The 14,709-nt window shown below is 48.0% G+C and overlaps 1 protein-coding gene across 1 annotated transcript; it reads left to right on the top strand.

The window, feature by feature from the left end:
* The first annotated feature begins 8,346 nt into the window (after positions 1 to 8,346).
* GH1 (growth hormone 1) lies at positions 8,347 to 10,142 on the top strand. The gene is made up of 5 exons (XM_043905023.1): positions 8,347 to 8,413; positions 8,662 to 8,822; positions 9,049 to 9,165; positions 9,395 to 9,556; positions 9,837 to 10,142. Exons 1-5 carry the CDS (start codon positions 8,401 to 8,403, stop codon positions 10,035 to 10,037), a joined length of 654 nt encoding a protein of 217 aa, XP_043760958.1. The 5' UTR covers positions 8,347 to 8,400; the 3' UTR covers positions 10,038 to 10,142.
* Positions 10,143 to 14,709: the final 4,567 nt, after the last annotated feature.

The following is a 14,709-nucleotide window of genomic DNA, read 5'->3' as shown; positions in this document are numbered from 1 at the left end:
CTTAGCTCTTTCTTTCATGGTAGTTTTCACAAGGTGAAATTTCTGGATGCATGTTGCTGTTGGGTATTTATTTGTTTGCTATTATCTCTCTTTCCCATAGACTGTAAACTCCAGCAGAGAAAAGGTGATGTCCTCTGTTTATCTAGGTCTGCCCATCTGCCCGGTACATGGATGCCTGGCCCATGGGAGGTACGGCAACTGCTTATTGAATTGGTTAATGTACGAATAAGAGAATGAGTGAATGAATGAAGGGATGAAAGGCATGAATCCAGCCTTACCTTCCCCTAAGGGGGATAAGAAGTTCACAAACAACCACAGAATAAGGTAGAAGGAGGCAGAGGTTATTTCCAGTTGACAGCACCAATCAGGAAAGCACCTCAGACTTCCCACAGCTGCTGGACACACCCCAGTACTTACTACTTCATTCTCAATGGGCTTGTCTCCCTGGGGAGTCATCCCCAAGGTGAAATTACCCAGTAGGTCCAGTGATGTAGGTTGTTTTGCACTTCTAGATTGTTCAGAGATCCTCACCCACTGTAAACAACACCCCCATCAACTCACAGGGGGGCCTGCCCTCATCCTCCCCACCCCCACTCCAGAGCCCTCCTGGGCCCTTCCTCCATGCTTGAATCCTCTGGCAAACCCAAGGGTCCGATGAGATAAAGGAAGTGAAAATGTGATGTACACTGAAACGTGCAACACAAATGTGAAGGATGATGTGACTTGGTTTATTAAATCGGGCTACATCAGGTTGTTTTCTCTCTGTGGACCTCATCCTGGGCTGAAGCTCCTTGAACATCTTGTTTTTCTTTTTGGCCATGCCACACGGCATACGGGATCTTCCTTGGCCAGGGATCAAGCCCATGTCCCCTGCACTGGAAACAGGGAGTTTTAACCACTGGGTCACAAAGAGTCCGACATGACTGAGCGACTGAACTGAACTGAACCACTGGATTGCCAGGGAAGTCCTATTGAACATTGTCTGAGTGGTGACTTGATCCCGCCCTGACAACTCTGCGCTAAGGATAGTTCTGTCCATGCCCAGCAGCGCTACCATCTTTCCTAGGTGAGGCTTCTAAAGAGCTTGGCACCATGAAAGACTGGAACCTTGGGCTGCTACCACTTAGGAGCTGAGAGACTCCAGGAAAACTACTTGTCTCTGAGTCTGAGTATCCTTGTGTGAAGGATATATCCTCACACAATCCTCCCCACATCACTCAGTACAGTGCCTGCCACACGGAAAGAGCTCAGAAATGTTGGCCTTATGCACATCCCCTGGAGAAGCCTTTGGGAATCTCCACATAACATTCTTAAAGATGTTGACCCAATGAGCTGTGATCCACTCAGCCATCAGACTTGTGCTGGAGTCAAAGAAAAAGTGGTGCATATCCTGGGGGCAATCCTAGCCTCTGGACTCGAGGAAGGCAGAACAGAGCTAGAGATGGGAAGTGACAAGAGGGAAATGGAGAGAGCTACCTCCAGTCCTTTTGCAGCTGTCTCGAAGACCAGGGCAAGTATGACTCTAAATAATGAGATGGCCCCAAGCCAAGTGGACTTGAACCTTGGAGGGGTTCTTGAGACCTGAAAGAGGCCACTTTCAGATCAAGAGTAGGCTTCTCTGGTGGTTCAGACAGAAAGAATCTGTCTGCAATGCAGGAGACCCGGGTTTGATCCCTGGGTTGGGAAGATCCCCTGGAGGAGGAAATGGCAATCTATTCCAGTATTCTTGCCTGGAGAATTCCACAGACAGAGGAGCATGGTGGGCTACAGTCCATGGGGTTGCAGAGTCAGACATGGCTGAGCAATTAACAGTCAGATCAAGAGTAAATATCTGAGTATCCAGGATGGGTACAGAGAACCCCAGAGACGATTGAATCTGAAAATATGAAGGGCTACCAAACACGCTGAAATTCATGGATTCCAAGATAATGGGGGAATTCATCTTTAACCCTATGGGCCCGACCCTGGAGAAGCTGACCACAGCCTCTCCCCACTGGCCACCATGCAGAGGCCATTGCCCGGCAGTCTCTGAAACTGGAGAAGCTGGGGGTCTGGCCCCAGGTCATGCCCCAAGAAAGGGTGAGTGACTCCCTAGCACGGGCAGGAAAATCCCAAGTCTAATTCAAAGTTTATCTTCTACTAGCAATGACTTAATGTGTGTGCCTTCATCACCAAAGATCCTGAGAAAGAATTTCTAGAAAAACAGATCACCAGTATTCACCCCCACACCTTCCAGTTCTGATAAAGGTGTATCCCAGGGGTCCCCAGGATCCTGTGGGTCAACCAGAAGGGGGATGGTGAGAGGAGACACTCCCCTGCTCTGACTGCTCCCAACCGTTCTTGGCAGACCCCTGCCTGGAGTCACCGCTCCTCACTTGTGCCCACCTTGTGTGGCTCTCGAGCAATCCCCAACTTGGGCTCATGTGCCCTCACTCCTAGGGGAGGCCTGAGGCTTCTGTGGTCCACAGCTCACATACTAGTCCCCCCAGTATTAGCTAGAAGCCCGTCATGGGAGCTTCCACCTCAGGGCCCCTTGCCCCAGGTGACCTAGGAGGAAGAAGTGGCAGAGAGGTCGAATTCTGTGTGGGGCTCGGAGGCCCTCCCCCACTTTCCGCCTGGCCCCTCCCCTTTGGTGACCGGAAATAGAGGAGAGGGGCGTCCTGTCTTTTCCTGTGGGCTTCCCAGGCGGCACAGCAGTAAAGAACCCACCTGCCAATGCAGGAGACGTGGGTTCGATCCTTGGGTCAGGAAGAACCCCTGGAATGGGAAATGGCAACCCACTCCAGTATCCTTGCCTGGGAAATCCCATGGACAGAGGAGACGAGCAGGCTAAGTCTATAGGGTCGCAAAGAGTCAGACATGACTGAGCGACTGAGCACACACTTTTCCTGTGGCCCTACCTTCATCAGAGCTGGTTTCTTTTTTTCTTTAAATAAGTTTCTTTTATTTATTTGGCTGCACGGGGTCTTAATCGCGGCTTGAAGAATCTTTAGTTGCTGCAATGTGGGATCGAGTTCCCCAACTAAGGATTGAACCCAGGACCCCTGCATTGGGAGCACGAAGTCTTAGCCACTGGACCACCAGGGAAGGCCCAGAGACTGTTTCTTTCATGACACTCCCCTCTGGTCCTCCTACAGTTGACCTTACATAGTTCCCACAGGTCCCAGTGCCTTTGGCAGCAGATAGAGAATCAGGGGCACAGTTGGGTGATGGTTCAGGAATGACAGGAAAAAAAGAGAGCTCTATCTTCTGGTCTTAAAAGGGAGAGGTCACAAGGTGCAAGCCCTCAAGTTCTGGACCACAAGGGTGCAACTTTTCAACATTGGTTGGCAACACCGTCACCAACCACCTCTAAAAAGGTTTGCTTCTTTCTTGCTTTCCCACAGGGTCAAGTGCTAAATGTATTTAGACTCAAGGGGTGGAAGGTTTAAATGGAGGGGAATATGTTCTTTCCTGCTCTTAGCCTTGGGGACAATTCAATGCTGGTGACTTCTGGATGCTGAAATAGCCCCAACTCTGGGCACCAAGAGGTGGGAAGTTTGTAGTTCTAGCAGGCCTTGCCTGCTATGTGGTCTCTGCCACACATCCCGTGTCTCTGGGCCGGCCTCACCTGGAAAATGACAAACAAGCTTTGAAGGGAGGACAAAATGAGGCAAAGAGACTCTTGTGACTAGAGGCAGGATCCTTGTGATCAGGAAGCTAAAAACACAGAGTGGCGCCCACTCAGTCTGCTTTGAAGAAAGGACCTGGAGTGCTGCAACGTGAGAAGAGTAAGCATTTGCAGATTTGCTGTCTTGGTTGAAGTAGCCCTTGTAAGTATGCTTCTTTGAGCCTCAGTCTCCCCCTCTGTAAAATGGGGTGATAACCATACCTCCTTCACAAGATGGTCCTGAAGGTATAATGTGGGACTGCATGGGCATGCTTTTCACAGCCTGATAAGCTCTATACAGATACTAAAAGGATGAGGAGAAAGAGTGGGAGGAGACTACAATGACCAGAGAGAGCAATTTTTCAGGATGCTATGCTCCAGTGCTGGGGTTGGGACTCAAGCCTTCAAGGGCTCTTCCAACTGAGATTCTCTGACGGTAACAGGGCTACGGGAGCAAGCACTTGTGGGCAGTGTCTGTTCCTGGGATTTCTGCCGCACATCGGAGGAGTAGGGCCAATGCCTCAATGCCTCAAGTTTCCGTCCTTTGCCCCCACCCACTGGCCAAAGCGGGGACGTTGAGGAAAAGGGACATGTGGGGCTGAAGCCCTCTAATGGTCACTGTTAGCACTGCAGCCACCTCAGTCTAGACCAGGTGGCAGGAGGACGGCGATGGAGCGGAGGAACTTGTGCCCAGAAACCTCAGAATCTATTGCTATCCTTGGCTCCCTTTCCCCAAACACACATTCTCTCTGGTGGATGGAGAGGAGCATTGCAGGGAGGAGGAAGTGGATAGAGTGAGGAAGCATCCACATAGCTCTCAAGGTACTTCCATCCTGAGATAACACTCCCTTCAGGGGACCAGCTGGGGCCTCCCTCACCCTGGGGAACAACCCCACAATGACACCCTGCCAGAGTTGTGCTGGCCTCAGGATACTCCCTTCTGCTTGTTGTTGTTTAGTAGCTCAGTCGTGGGTCCGACTCTTTTGCGGCCCCATAGACTGTAGCTCCTATGATGAAAAGGACATCTTTTGGGGGTGTTAGTTCTAGAAGGTCTTGTAGGTCTTCACAGAACCATTAAATTTCAGCTTCTTCAGCATTCCTGGTTGGGGCGTAGACTTGGATTACTGTGATATTGGATGGGTTGCCTTGGAAACGAACAGAGATCATTCTGTCATTTTTGAGATTGCATCCAAGTACTGCATTTCCGACTCTTTTATTGACTATGATGGCTGCTCCATTTCTTTTAACGGATTCTTGCCCACAGTAGTAGACATAATTGTTATCTGAATTAAATTCACCCATTCCAGTCCATTTTTCACTGACATTTAAAATGTTGATGTTCACTCTTGCCATCTCCTGTTTAACCACTTCCAATTTACCTAGATTCATGGACCTAACGTTCCAGGTTCCCTTGCAATATTGTTCTTTACAGCATCGGACTTTACTTCCATCACCAGTCACATCCCCAACTCGGTGCCATTTTTGCTTTGGCTCTGTCTCTTCCTGCTTTCTGGAGTTATTTCTCCACTGATCTCCTGTAGCATGTTGGGCACCTACCGACCTGGGGAGTTCATTGTTCAGTGTCGTATCTTTTTGAATTTTCATACTGTTCATGGGGTTCTCAGGCAAGAATAGAGAAGTGGTTTGCCATTCCCTTCTCCAGTGGACCACGTTTTGTCAGAACTCTCCGCCATGACCCGTCTGTCTTGGGTAGCCCTACACGGCATGGCTCATAGTTTCACTGAGTTAGACAAGGCTGTGGTTCATGAGTTAGACAAGGCTGTTGCCTGGAGTAACAGGGGAATTTGGCCTTGGAATACAAAATGAAGCAGGGCAAAGGCTAACAGAGTTTTGCCAAGAGAATGCATTGGTCATAGCAAACACCCTCTTCCAACAACACAAGAGAAGACTCTACACATGGACATCACCAGATGGTCAATATTGAAATCAGACTGATTATATTCTTTGTAGCCAAAGATGGAGAAGCTCTATACAGTCAGCAAAAACAAGACCGGGAGCTGACTGTGGCTCAGATCATAAACCCCTTATTGCCAAATTCAGACTTAAATTGAAGAAAGTGGGGAAAACCACTAGACCATTCAGTTATGACCTAAATCAAATCCCTTATGATTATACAGTGAAAGTGAGAAATAGATTCAAGGGATTAGATCTGATAGAGTGCCTGAAGAACTATGGACAGAGGTTCATGACATTGTACAGGAGGCAGGGATCAAGACTATCCCCAAGAAAAAGAAATGTAAAAAGGCAAAATGGTTGTCTGAGGAGGCCTTAGCTGAGAAAAGAAGAGAAGCTAAAGGCAAAGGAGAAAAGGAAAGATAAACCTATTTGAATGCAGAGTTCCAAAGAATAGCAAGGAGAGATAAGAAAACTTTCCTCAGTGATCAATGCAAAGAAATAGAGGAAAACAATAGAATAGGAAAGACTAGAGCTCTCTTCAACAAAATTAGAGATATGAAGGGAACATTTCATGCAAAGACACATAGGCAAAGACACAAAAACATAAAGGGCACAATAGAGGACAGAAATGGTATGGACCTAACAGAAGCAGATGATAATAAGAAGAGGTGGCAAGAATACACAGAAGAACTATACAAACATCCCCCCCCTCCCAAAAAAAAAACCCTTCATGACCCAGATAATGACAATGGTGTGATCACTCACCTAGAGTCAGACATCCTGGAATGCAAAGTCAAGCGGGCCTTAGAAAGTGTCACTATGAACAAAGCTAGTGGAGGTGATGGAATTCCAGTTGAGCTATTTCAATCCTAAGAGATGATGCTGTGAAAGTGCTGCACTCAATATGCCAGCAAATTTGGAAAACTCGGCAGTGGCCACAGGACTGGAAAAGGTCAGTTTTCATTCCAATCCCAAAGAAGGGCAATCCCAAAGAGTGTTCAAACTACCACACGATTACACTCATCTCACACGCTAGTAAAGTAATGCTCAAAATTCTCCAAGCCAGGCTTCAGCAATACGTGAACCATGAACTTCCAGATGTTCAAGCTGGTTTTAGAAAAGGCAGAGGAACCAGAGATCAGATTGCCAACATCTGTTGGATCATAGAAAAAGCAAGAGAGTTCCAGAAAAAACATCTACCTCTGCTTTATTGACTACACCAAAGCCTTTGACTGTCGAAAAGCCTTTGACAAATTGTCGAAAATTCTTAAAAAGATGGAAATACCAGACTATCTTACCTGCCTACTGAGAAATCTGTATGCAAGTCAAGAAGCAACAGTTAGAACCAGACATGGAACAACCGACTGGTTCCAAATTGGGAAAGGAGTATGTCAAGGCTGTATATTGTCACCCTGCTTATTTAACTTATATGCAGAGTACATCATGAGAAACGCTGGGCTGGATGAAGCAAGATTGCTTCCTCTGGGAATGGAATCAAGATTGCTGGGAGAAATATCAATAACCTCAGATATACAGATGACACTACCCTTATGGCAGAAAGCAAAGAAGAACTAAAAGTGAAAAAACTAAAAGTGAAAGTGAAAGAGGAGAGTGAAAAAGTTGGCTTAAAACTCAACATTCAAAAAACGAAGATCATGGCATCCGGTCCCATCACTTCATGGCAAACAGATGGGGAAACAATGGAAACAGTGAGAGACTTTATTTTGGGGGCTCCAAAATCACTGCAGATGGTGACTGCAGCCATGAAATTAAAAGATGCTTTCTCCTTGAAGAAAGGCTATGACCAACCTAGACAGCATACTAAAAAGTAGAGACATTACTTTGCCAACAAAGGTCCATCTAGTCTAAGCTATGGTTTTCCCAGTAGTCATGGATGGATGTGAGAGATGAACTATAAAGAAAGCTGAGTGCCAAAGTTCAAAAGAGGCACTTTTGAACTGCGGTGTTGGAGAAGACTCTTGAGTGTCCCTTGGACTGCAAGGAGATCCAACCAGTCCATCCTAAAGGAAATCAGTCCTGAATATTCATTAGAAGGACTGATGCTAAAGCTGAAACTCCAATACTTTGGTCACCTGATGCGAAGAACTGACTCATTGGAAAAGACCCTGATGCTGGGAAAGATTGAGGGCTACAGAAGGGGACGACAGAGGGTGATATGGTTGGATGGCATCACCGACTCAATGGACATGAGTTTGAGCAAGTTCCAGGAGTTGGTGACGGACAGGGAGGCCTGGCGTGCTACATTCCTGGGGTCGCAAGAAGTCGGACACAACTGAGCGACGGAACTGAACTGAACTGAGACTGTTGCCCACCGGGCTCCCCTGTCCTTGGGATTTTCTAGGCAAGAATACTGGGGTGGGTTGCCATTCTCTTCTCCAGGGGATCTTTCTGACCCAGGGATCGAACCTGAGTCTCCTGCATTTGCAGCCGGATTCTTTAGGGCTGAGCCACCTGGGAAGCCCGTTTGCTTCTGCTACATCCCCCTTAAAAAGAAAACCAATGGGGTGGGCTCTCAAGCTGAGACCCTGTGTGCACAGCCCTCAAGCTGGTGGCAGTGGAGAGGGGATGATGACAGGCCTGGGGGACATGACCCCAGGGAAGGAATGGGAACAGGACAAGTGAGAGGAGGTTCTAAATTATCCATTAGCACAGGCTGCCAGTGGTCCTTGCATAAATGTATAGAGCGCACAGGTGGGGGGAAAGAGAGAGAGAGAAGAGGCCAGGGTATAAAAAGGGCCCAGCAGGGACCAATCCCAGGATCCCAGGACCCAGTTCAGCAGACGACTCAGGGTCCTGTGGACAGCTCACCAGCTATGATGGCTGCAGGTAAGCTCACTAAAATCCCCTCCATTAGAATGTCCTAAAGGGGTGATGCGGGGGGCCCCGCCGATGGATGTGTCCACAGCTTTGGGTTTTAGGGCTTCCGAATGTGAACATAGGTATCTACCCCCAGGCATTTGGCCAAGTTTTAAAGGTTCTCAGTCCCTGGAGGGAAGGGCAGGCGGGGGCTGGCAGGAGATCAGGCGTCTAGCTCCCTGGGCCCCTCGGTCGCGGCCCTCCTGGTCTCTCCCTAGGCCCCCGGACCTCCCTGCTCCTGGCTTTCGCCCTGCTCTGCCTGCCCTGGACTCAGGAGGTGGGCGCCTTCCCGGCCATGTCCTTGTCCGGCCTGTTTGCCAATGCCGTGCTCCGGGCCCAACACCTGCATCAGCTGGCTGCTGACACCTTCAAAGAGTTTGTAAGCTCCCCAGGGATGCGTCCTAGGGGTGGGGAGGCAGGAAGGGGTGAATCTGCGCCCCCTCCACAGAGTGGGGGTCACTGAGGAGTTCAGGGGAATTTTATCCAAGTGAGGATGCGGTCAGGGGAGCAGAAACGGGGGTGTGTGGGGTGGGGAGGGTTCCGAATAAGGCAGTGAGGGGAACCGCGCACCAACTTAGACCTGAGTGGGCGTGTTCTTCCCCCAGGAGCGCACCTATATCCCGGAGGGACAGAGATACTCCATCCAGAACACCCAGGTTGCCTTCTGCTTCTCTGAAACCATCCCGGCCCCCACGGGCAAGAACGAGGCCCAGCAGAAATCAGTGAGTGGCCACCTAGGACCGAGGAGCAGGGGACCTCCTTCATCCTAAGGAGGCTGCCCCAGCTCTCCGCACCAGGCCTGGGGCGGCCTTCTCCCCGAGGTGGCAGAGGGTGTTGGATGACAGTGGAGGGTGGTGGTTGATGGTGGTGGCAGGAGGTCCTTGGGCAGAGGCCGGCCTTGCAGGGCCACCCCAAGCCCACGGCGCCCACCAACCACCCATCTGCCAGCAGGACTTGGAGCTGCTTCGCATCTCGCTGCTCCTCATCCAGTCGTGGCTCGGGCCCCTGCAGTTCCTCAGCAGAGTCTTCACCAACAGTCTGGTGTTTGGCACCTCGGACCGCGTCTATGAGAAGCTGAAGGACCTGGAGGAGGGCATCCTGGCCCTGATGCGGGTGGGGATGCCGTTGTGGGTCCCTTCCACCCTGGGGGCCATGCCCACCCTATCCTGGCTTAGCCCAGAGGTGGGCAACACGCAAGGACAGGGGGAGAGAGATCCCTGCTCTCTCTCTGTTCCTAGAAGTCCAGCCTTGACTCAGGAGAAACCTTTTCCCCTTTTGAATCCTCCCTCCTCGCCCTTCTCCAAGCCTAGAGGGGAGGGTGGAAAACAGAGCGGGCAGGAGGGAGCCGCTCCTGAGGGCCCTTCGGCCTCTCTGTCTCTCCCTCCTTTGGCAGGAGCTGGAAGATGGCACCCCCCGGGCTGGGCAGATCCTCAAGCAGACCTATGACAAATTTGACACGAACATGCGCAGTGACGACGCGCTGCTCAAGAACTATGGTCTGCTCTCCTGCTTCCGGAAGGACCTGCACAAGACGGAGACGTACCTGCGGGTCATGAAGTGTCGCCGCTTCGGGGAGGCCAGCTGCGCCTTCTAGTTGCCAGCCATCTGTTGTTTGTTACCCCTCCCCCATGCCTTCCTAGACCCTGGAAGGTGCCACTCCAGTGCCCACTGTCCTTCCCTAATAAAATGAGGTTGCATCACAATGTCTGAGTAGGGGTCATTCTATTCTGGGGGGTGGGGTGGGGCAGGGCAGCAAGGGGGAGGATTGGGAAGACAATAGCAGGGATCCTGTGGGCTCTATGGGTACCCAGATGCTGAATAATTGACCCGGTTCCTCCTGGGCCAGAAAGAAGCAGGCACATCCCCTTCTCGGTGACACACCCTGTCCATGTCCCTGGGCCTTCGTTTCAGCTCCACTCATAGGATACTCATAGCTCAGGACAGCTCCACCTTCAATCCCATCTGCTAAAGTACTTGGAGTGGTTTCTCCCTCCCTCAACAGCACTACCAAACCAAACCTAGCCCCCCAAAATGGGAAGAAATGAGAGCAAGACAGGCCATTAAGTACAGAGGTAGAGAAAATGCCTCCAACGTGTGAGGAAGTAATGAGAGAAATCACAGAATTAGTTTTGTACAGAAATTTTAAGGTGACTACCCGCTCAGCCCAACTACCCTTGGGAAATGTGTATGTATTAGTCACTCAGTCGTGTCCAGCTCTTTGCGACCCCATGGACTGCAGCCCACCAGGCTCCTCTGTCCATGGGATTCTCCAGGCAAGAATACTGGAGTGGGTTGCCATTCCCCAGGGGATCTTCCCAACCCAAGGATCAAACCCAGGTTTCCTGCATTGCAGGGAGATTCTTTATCCTCTGAGCCACCAGGGAAGCCCTTTGGGAAATGGGAACCATGCAAAAATGGCTTTGGAACCAATAGGACCAGAATATTCGGGATCTGAACTGGGGCAAGGGAAGTGGAAGAGAGATTCTAAATGCACGTGTACATGCTAAGTTGCTTCAGTCCTGTCCGACTATTTGCAGCCCCATGGACTGCAGCCCGCCAGGCTCCTCTGTCCGTGGGATTCTCCAGGCAAGAATACTGGAGTGGGTTACCATTTCCTCCTCCAGGGGATCTTCCCGACCCAGGGATGGAACCAGTGTCTCTTATGTCTCCTGCATTGACAGGCGGGTTCTTTACCACTAGCGCCACCTGGGAAACCCAATTCTAATTGAGGGGTTCCAAATTCAGTGCCAACAGGTGTCAGGTTGGTTATGTACATAAGTGGCAAGGTCTGCATGTGAAGGGAGAAATAGCAACTAGCCCTTAGCCTGCTTGTGAAGGGTACAGCACAAGAGGGGTGGGAACCAGGGCAACCTAAAGAACTCAGGCCCCAACTAAGGATGCAGCCCATCCAGCCTTGTTACATTGCCTTGTCCTGCATTCAGGACTGCAGGAGGACTTTCCTGGTGGCCCAGTGGTTGAGAATCCACCTGCCGATGCAGGGGACACGGGTTCGATCCCTGACCTGGGAAGATTCTGCATGCCTCAGGGCAACAAAGCCTGTACGTCACAACTACCAAAGCCCTCGCACTGCACTCTGCAACAAGAGAAGCCACTCAATGAGAAGCCTGCTCACCACAACTAGAAAGTAGAGTAGCCCCCACTCACTGCAACTAGAGAAAACCCTCTTGCAGCAACCAACACCCGGCACAGCCAAAACTAAATATATTATTTTAATAAAAAGACCTCAGGGGATTTCCCTGGTGGTTCAGCTTGTAAGGTTCTGTGCTCCCAATGGAGGGGGCCCATGTTCAACCCCTGGTTGGGGAACTAGATCCCTCATGCTGAAATTAAAGATCCCAAGTGCTGCAACCTGACTCAGCCAAATAAATAATTTTTTTTTTTTTTTAAAAAAAGCTCAGGTGCAGGGGTGCCAGACCTTCTGATTCTTCGAGACAGGCAGGGTATCCAGACTTTCATGTAAAATTGAATATTTAAACGTTGGCAACTAATTCATATTGAAAACATTTTAAGGGCAAAATTTAATCCAACCACATTTGCTCTTCAAGCTGTCAGTGAGCAATTTGTTATTAGAGGAATGGATTGGGATAACTTGGAATAAGAGAAAGAATCAGGAAGACTTGGACTTGAACTTATGCTCAGGAAGAAATGACTTAACCTCCCTGAGACCCAGTTTGCTCACCTACAAAACAGAGATAATAATGTATTGCCTTATAAGGCTTGGGTGAGGAGTAAATGAAATAAGGTTTCTAAAGTGATTGACACATTACAGCACTTAAGAAGCTTCAGCTGTTTTTGCATTGAACTGTAGGGTGCTCTGTGTTTTTCCAAAGGAATGTTTAAATGCTCATTATTGAATCACATTCTGTTTCCCTAATGGCAACTTGAATGTTTCTTTTTTCTTTCTAAATACACTTCAAAGGGCAGTTTTAAAGTGGTTTTTAGTCACCCAAGCACCTTGGCTAAGTAACTGGTGATCCACAAATTAATGCTTAGATGTTCAAAGTAACTCTATTTTCTGTTAAATTTTAATTTTTATCCATTAAATTTTGCTCATATCTTTATTATTTCTACTTTACTACTCACTTTAAGTTTTATTCTTTAAAAGCTTTCTATATTCTTTAAGTGGATTTTTAGATTACCAACTTTAGAGCTTTATTCTTTTCAAATATAAGATTTAAAGGTATAAGTTTTCCTTTAATCAGTGCTTTAGCTACATGCTACAAATTTTGATATTTTGTGATTTCATTATCGAGTTCAAATATTTTCCAAATTTCTTTGACTATGGCAGTTTAGACTTATGTTGCTTAATTTCCAAGTATTTCAGGAACATAAACAAGTATCAAAGCATTTAACAATATTGAATTAATATGGAGGATGTCCTCTAATGAAAATTAAGAAATTAACAACAAAGACGATTTTAGGGGAGGAAGCTTATTAACTTCCATAAGTACTGAAAAATGAGTTTTAAAATCTCCAACTAAAATTGCAGATTAATTTATCTCTTCTTTTTTTTTTCTCTTACGTGTTGTTATTTCTATCCATATTTGTAAAACATGATGTTACAAAATCAATAATTCTTTTACAATGAAAATAATCAGCAAATCTTCCTAAAAAGCTTTTAGGAAGTTTTTACATGCTGTAATGAATTTTCTTCCAAATGGGACACACTTGTATTCACTTGGGATATCTTACATTTAGTCATTAATGTAAATATACTTCGGGAGTGGTTGAAAGTTGGAATAATCAGAATCCTGGAGCTCCATTTCTTAGCTCAGAAACCATCCCTCTGCTTCAGGTCAATCTTTAATTGTCTGAGTTTATTTATTTATTTATTTTTTTTAAACATTTATTTTTATTCATTTGGCTGCATAGAGTCTTAGTTGTGGCATGTGGGATCTAGTTCCCTGACCAGGGATCGAACCCAGCCCCCCTGTCTCAGGAGCGCAGAGTCTTAGCCACTGGACCACCAGGGAATTCCCAAATTGTCTGAGTTTAAAATCATGAACTTTTGGGGACTTCCTTGGTGGTTCAGTGGCTAAGACCCCAAGCTCCAAATGCAGGGGGCCTGGGTTTGATCCCTGGTCAGGGAACTAGATCCCACATGCTGCAACTAAAAAGATCCCACATGCCACAACTAAGATAAATAAATAAATAAACTGCAGCCAAAATAAATAAATGAAAATCAGGGAAGTTTGGATTTAGGAGGGCATCACAGGGGCTTCCCCGGTGGCTCAGCAGTAAAGAATTCACCTGCAATGCAGGAGCCACAGAAGACAAGGGTTTGATCCCTGGGTCTGGAAGATCCCCTGGAGGAAGGCATGGCAACCCAGTCCAGTATTCTTGCCTGGAGAATCCATGGACAGAGGAGCCTGGGGGACTACAGTTCACGGAGTCGCAGAGAGTCGGACATGACTGAAGCGACGTAGCGTGCATGCGCAGGGCCTCCTCCCAGGTCATCCTTCTTCCTTCTGATTTAGGATTCTTACGCTATGGTAGCTCTCACAGGTCATACTCAGTTGTGTTGCACTGGGGTCAAGGGAATCACTATTCATAAGGCAATTTATTCTGTTAAACCCCTCAGGTTTCAGTAAAGTTTCTCTTATATTCAGCTGAAATCAATATCCCTGTAATGTCCCCCATTTGACTTTAGAATTATTTGCAAATCTCAAGGTCTTTAGAAGTTGATGTATTGAGCACAAATACTATTATCTATTACTTGAATAAGTGTTTTAAAGGGAAAGTGAGCCATATTAAAAAGTATGTGTTGAAAGAATGTGGCAGGAGAGGGGTGTTATAGCCACCAGTAAGAGGCCTCTATGTGGCTTCCTGGGTGGCGCTAGTGGTAAAGAACCTGCCTGATAACACAGGTAGACACAAGAGACCTGGGTTCGATCCCTGGGTTGGGGAGATCCCTGGAGTAGGAAATGGCACCCCACTCCGGTGTTCTTGCCTGGGAAATTCCATGTACAGCGGAGCCTGGTGGGCTACAGTCCATGGGGTGGGAAAGAGTAGGACAGGACAGTGGGCTTGTCAAGACAGCAGTAAACTGTAGGGGGAGCCACACTCCAGACAGCTTTGGGTCATCTCCTTCTAAGTCTAGCTGAAGCAACTCAACCACTGCTGGTTGAGAATTACAAAGATGCTAGTTGATTTTGCAAAATTTTTGAATTTAAAAAGAACTTGACGAGCCCACATGTTCCAACTACTAAAGTCCGCTGCACTCTAGCGCCTGGGGGCTGCAACTA

This window comes from Cervus elaphus, chromosome 5 (genome assembly GCF_910594005.1).
Source record: "Cervus elaphus chromosome 5, mCerEla1.1, whole genome shotgun sequence".
Lineage (NCBI taxonomy): Eukaryota > Metazoa > Chordata > Mammalia > Artiodactyla > Cervidae > Cervus > Cervus elaphus.
The sequence above is the reverse complement of the archived record's forward strand: the minus strand, read 5'-3'. Positions and strand labels throughout refer to the sequence as shown.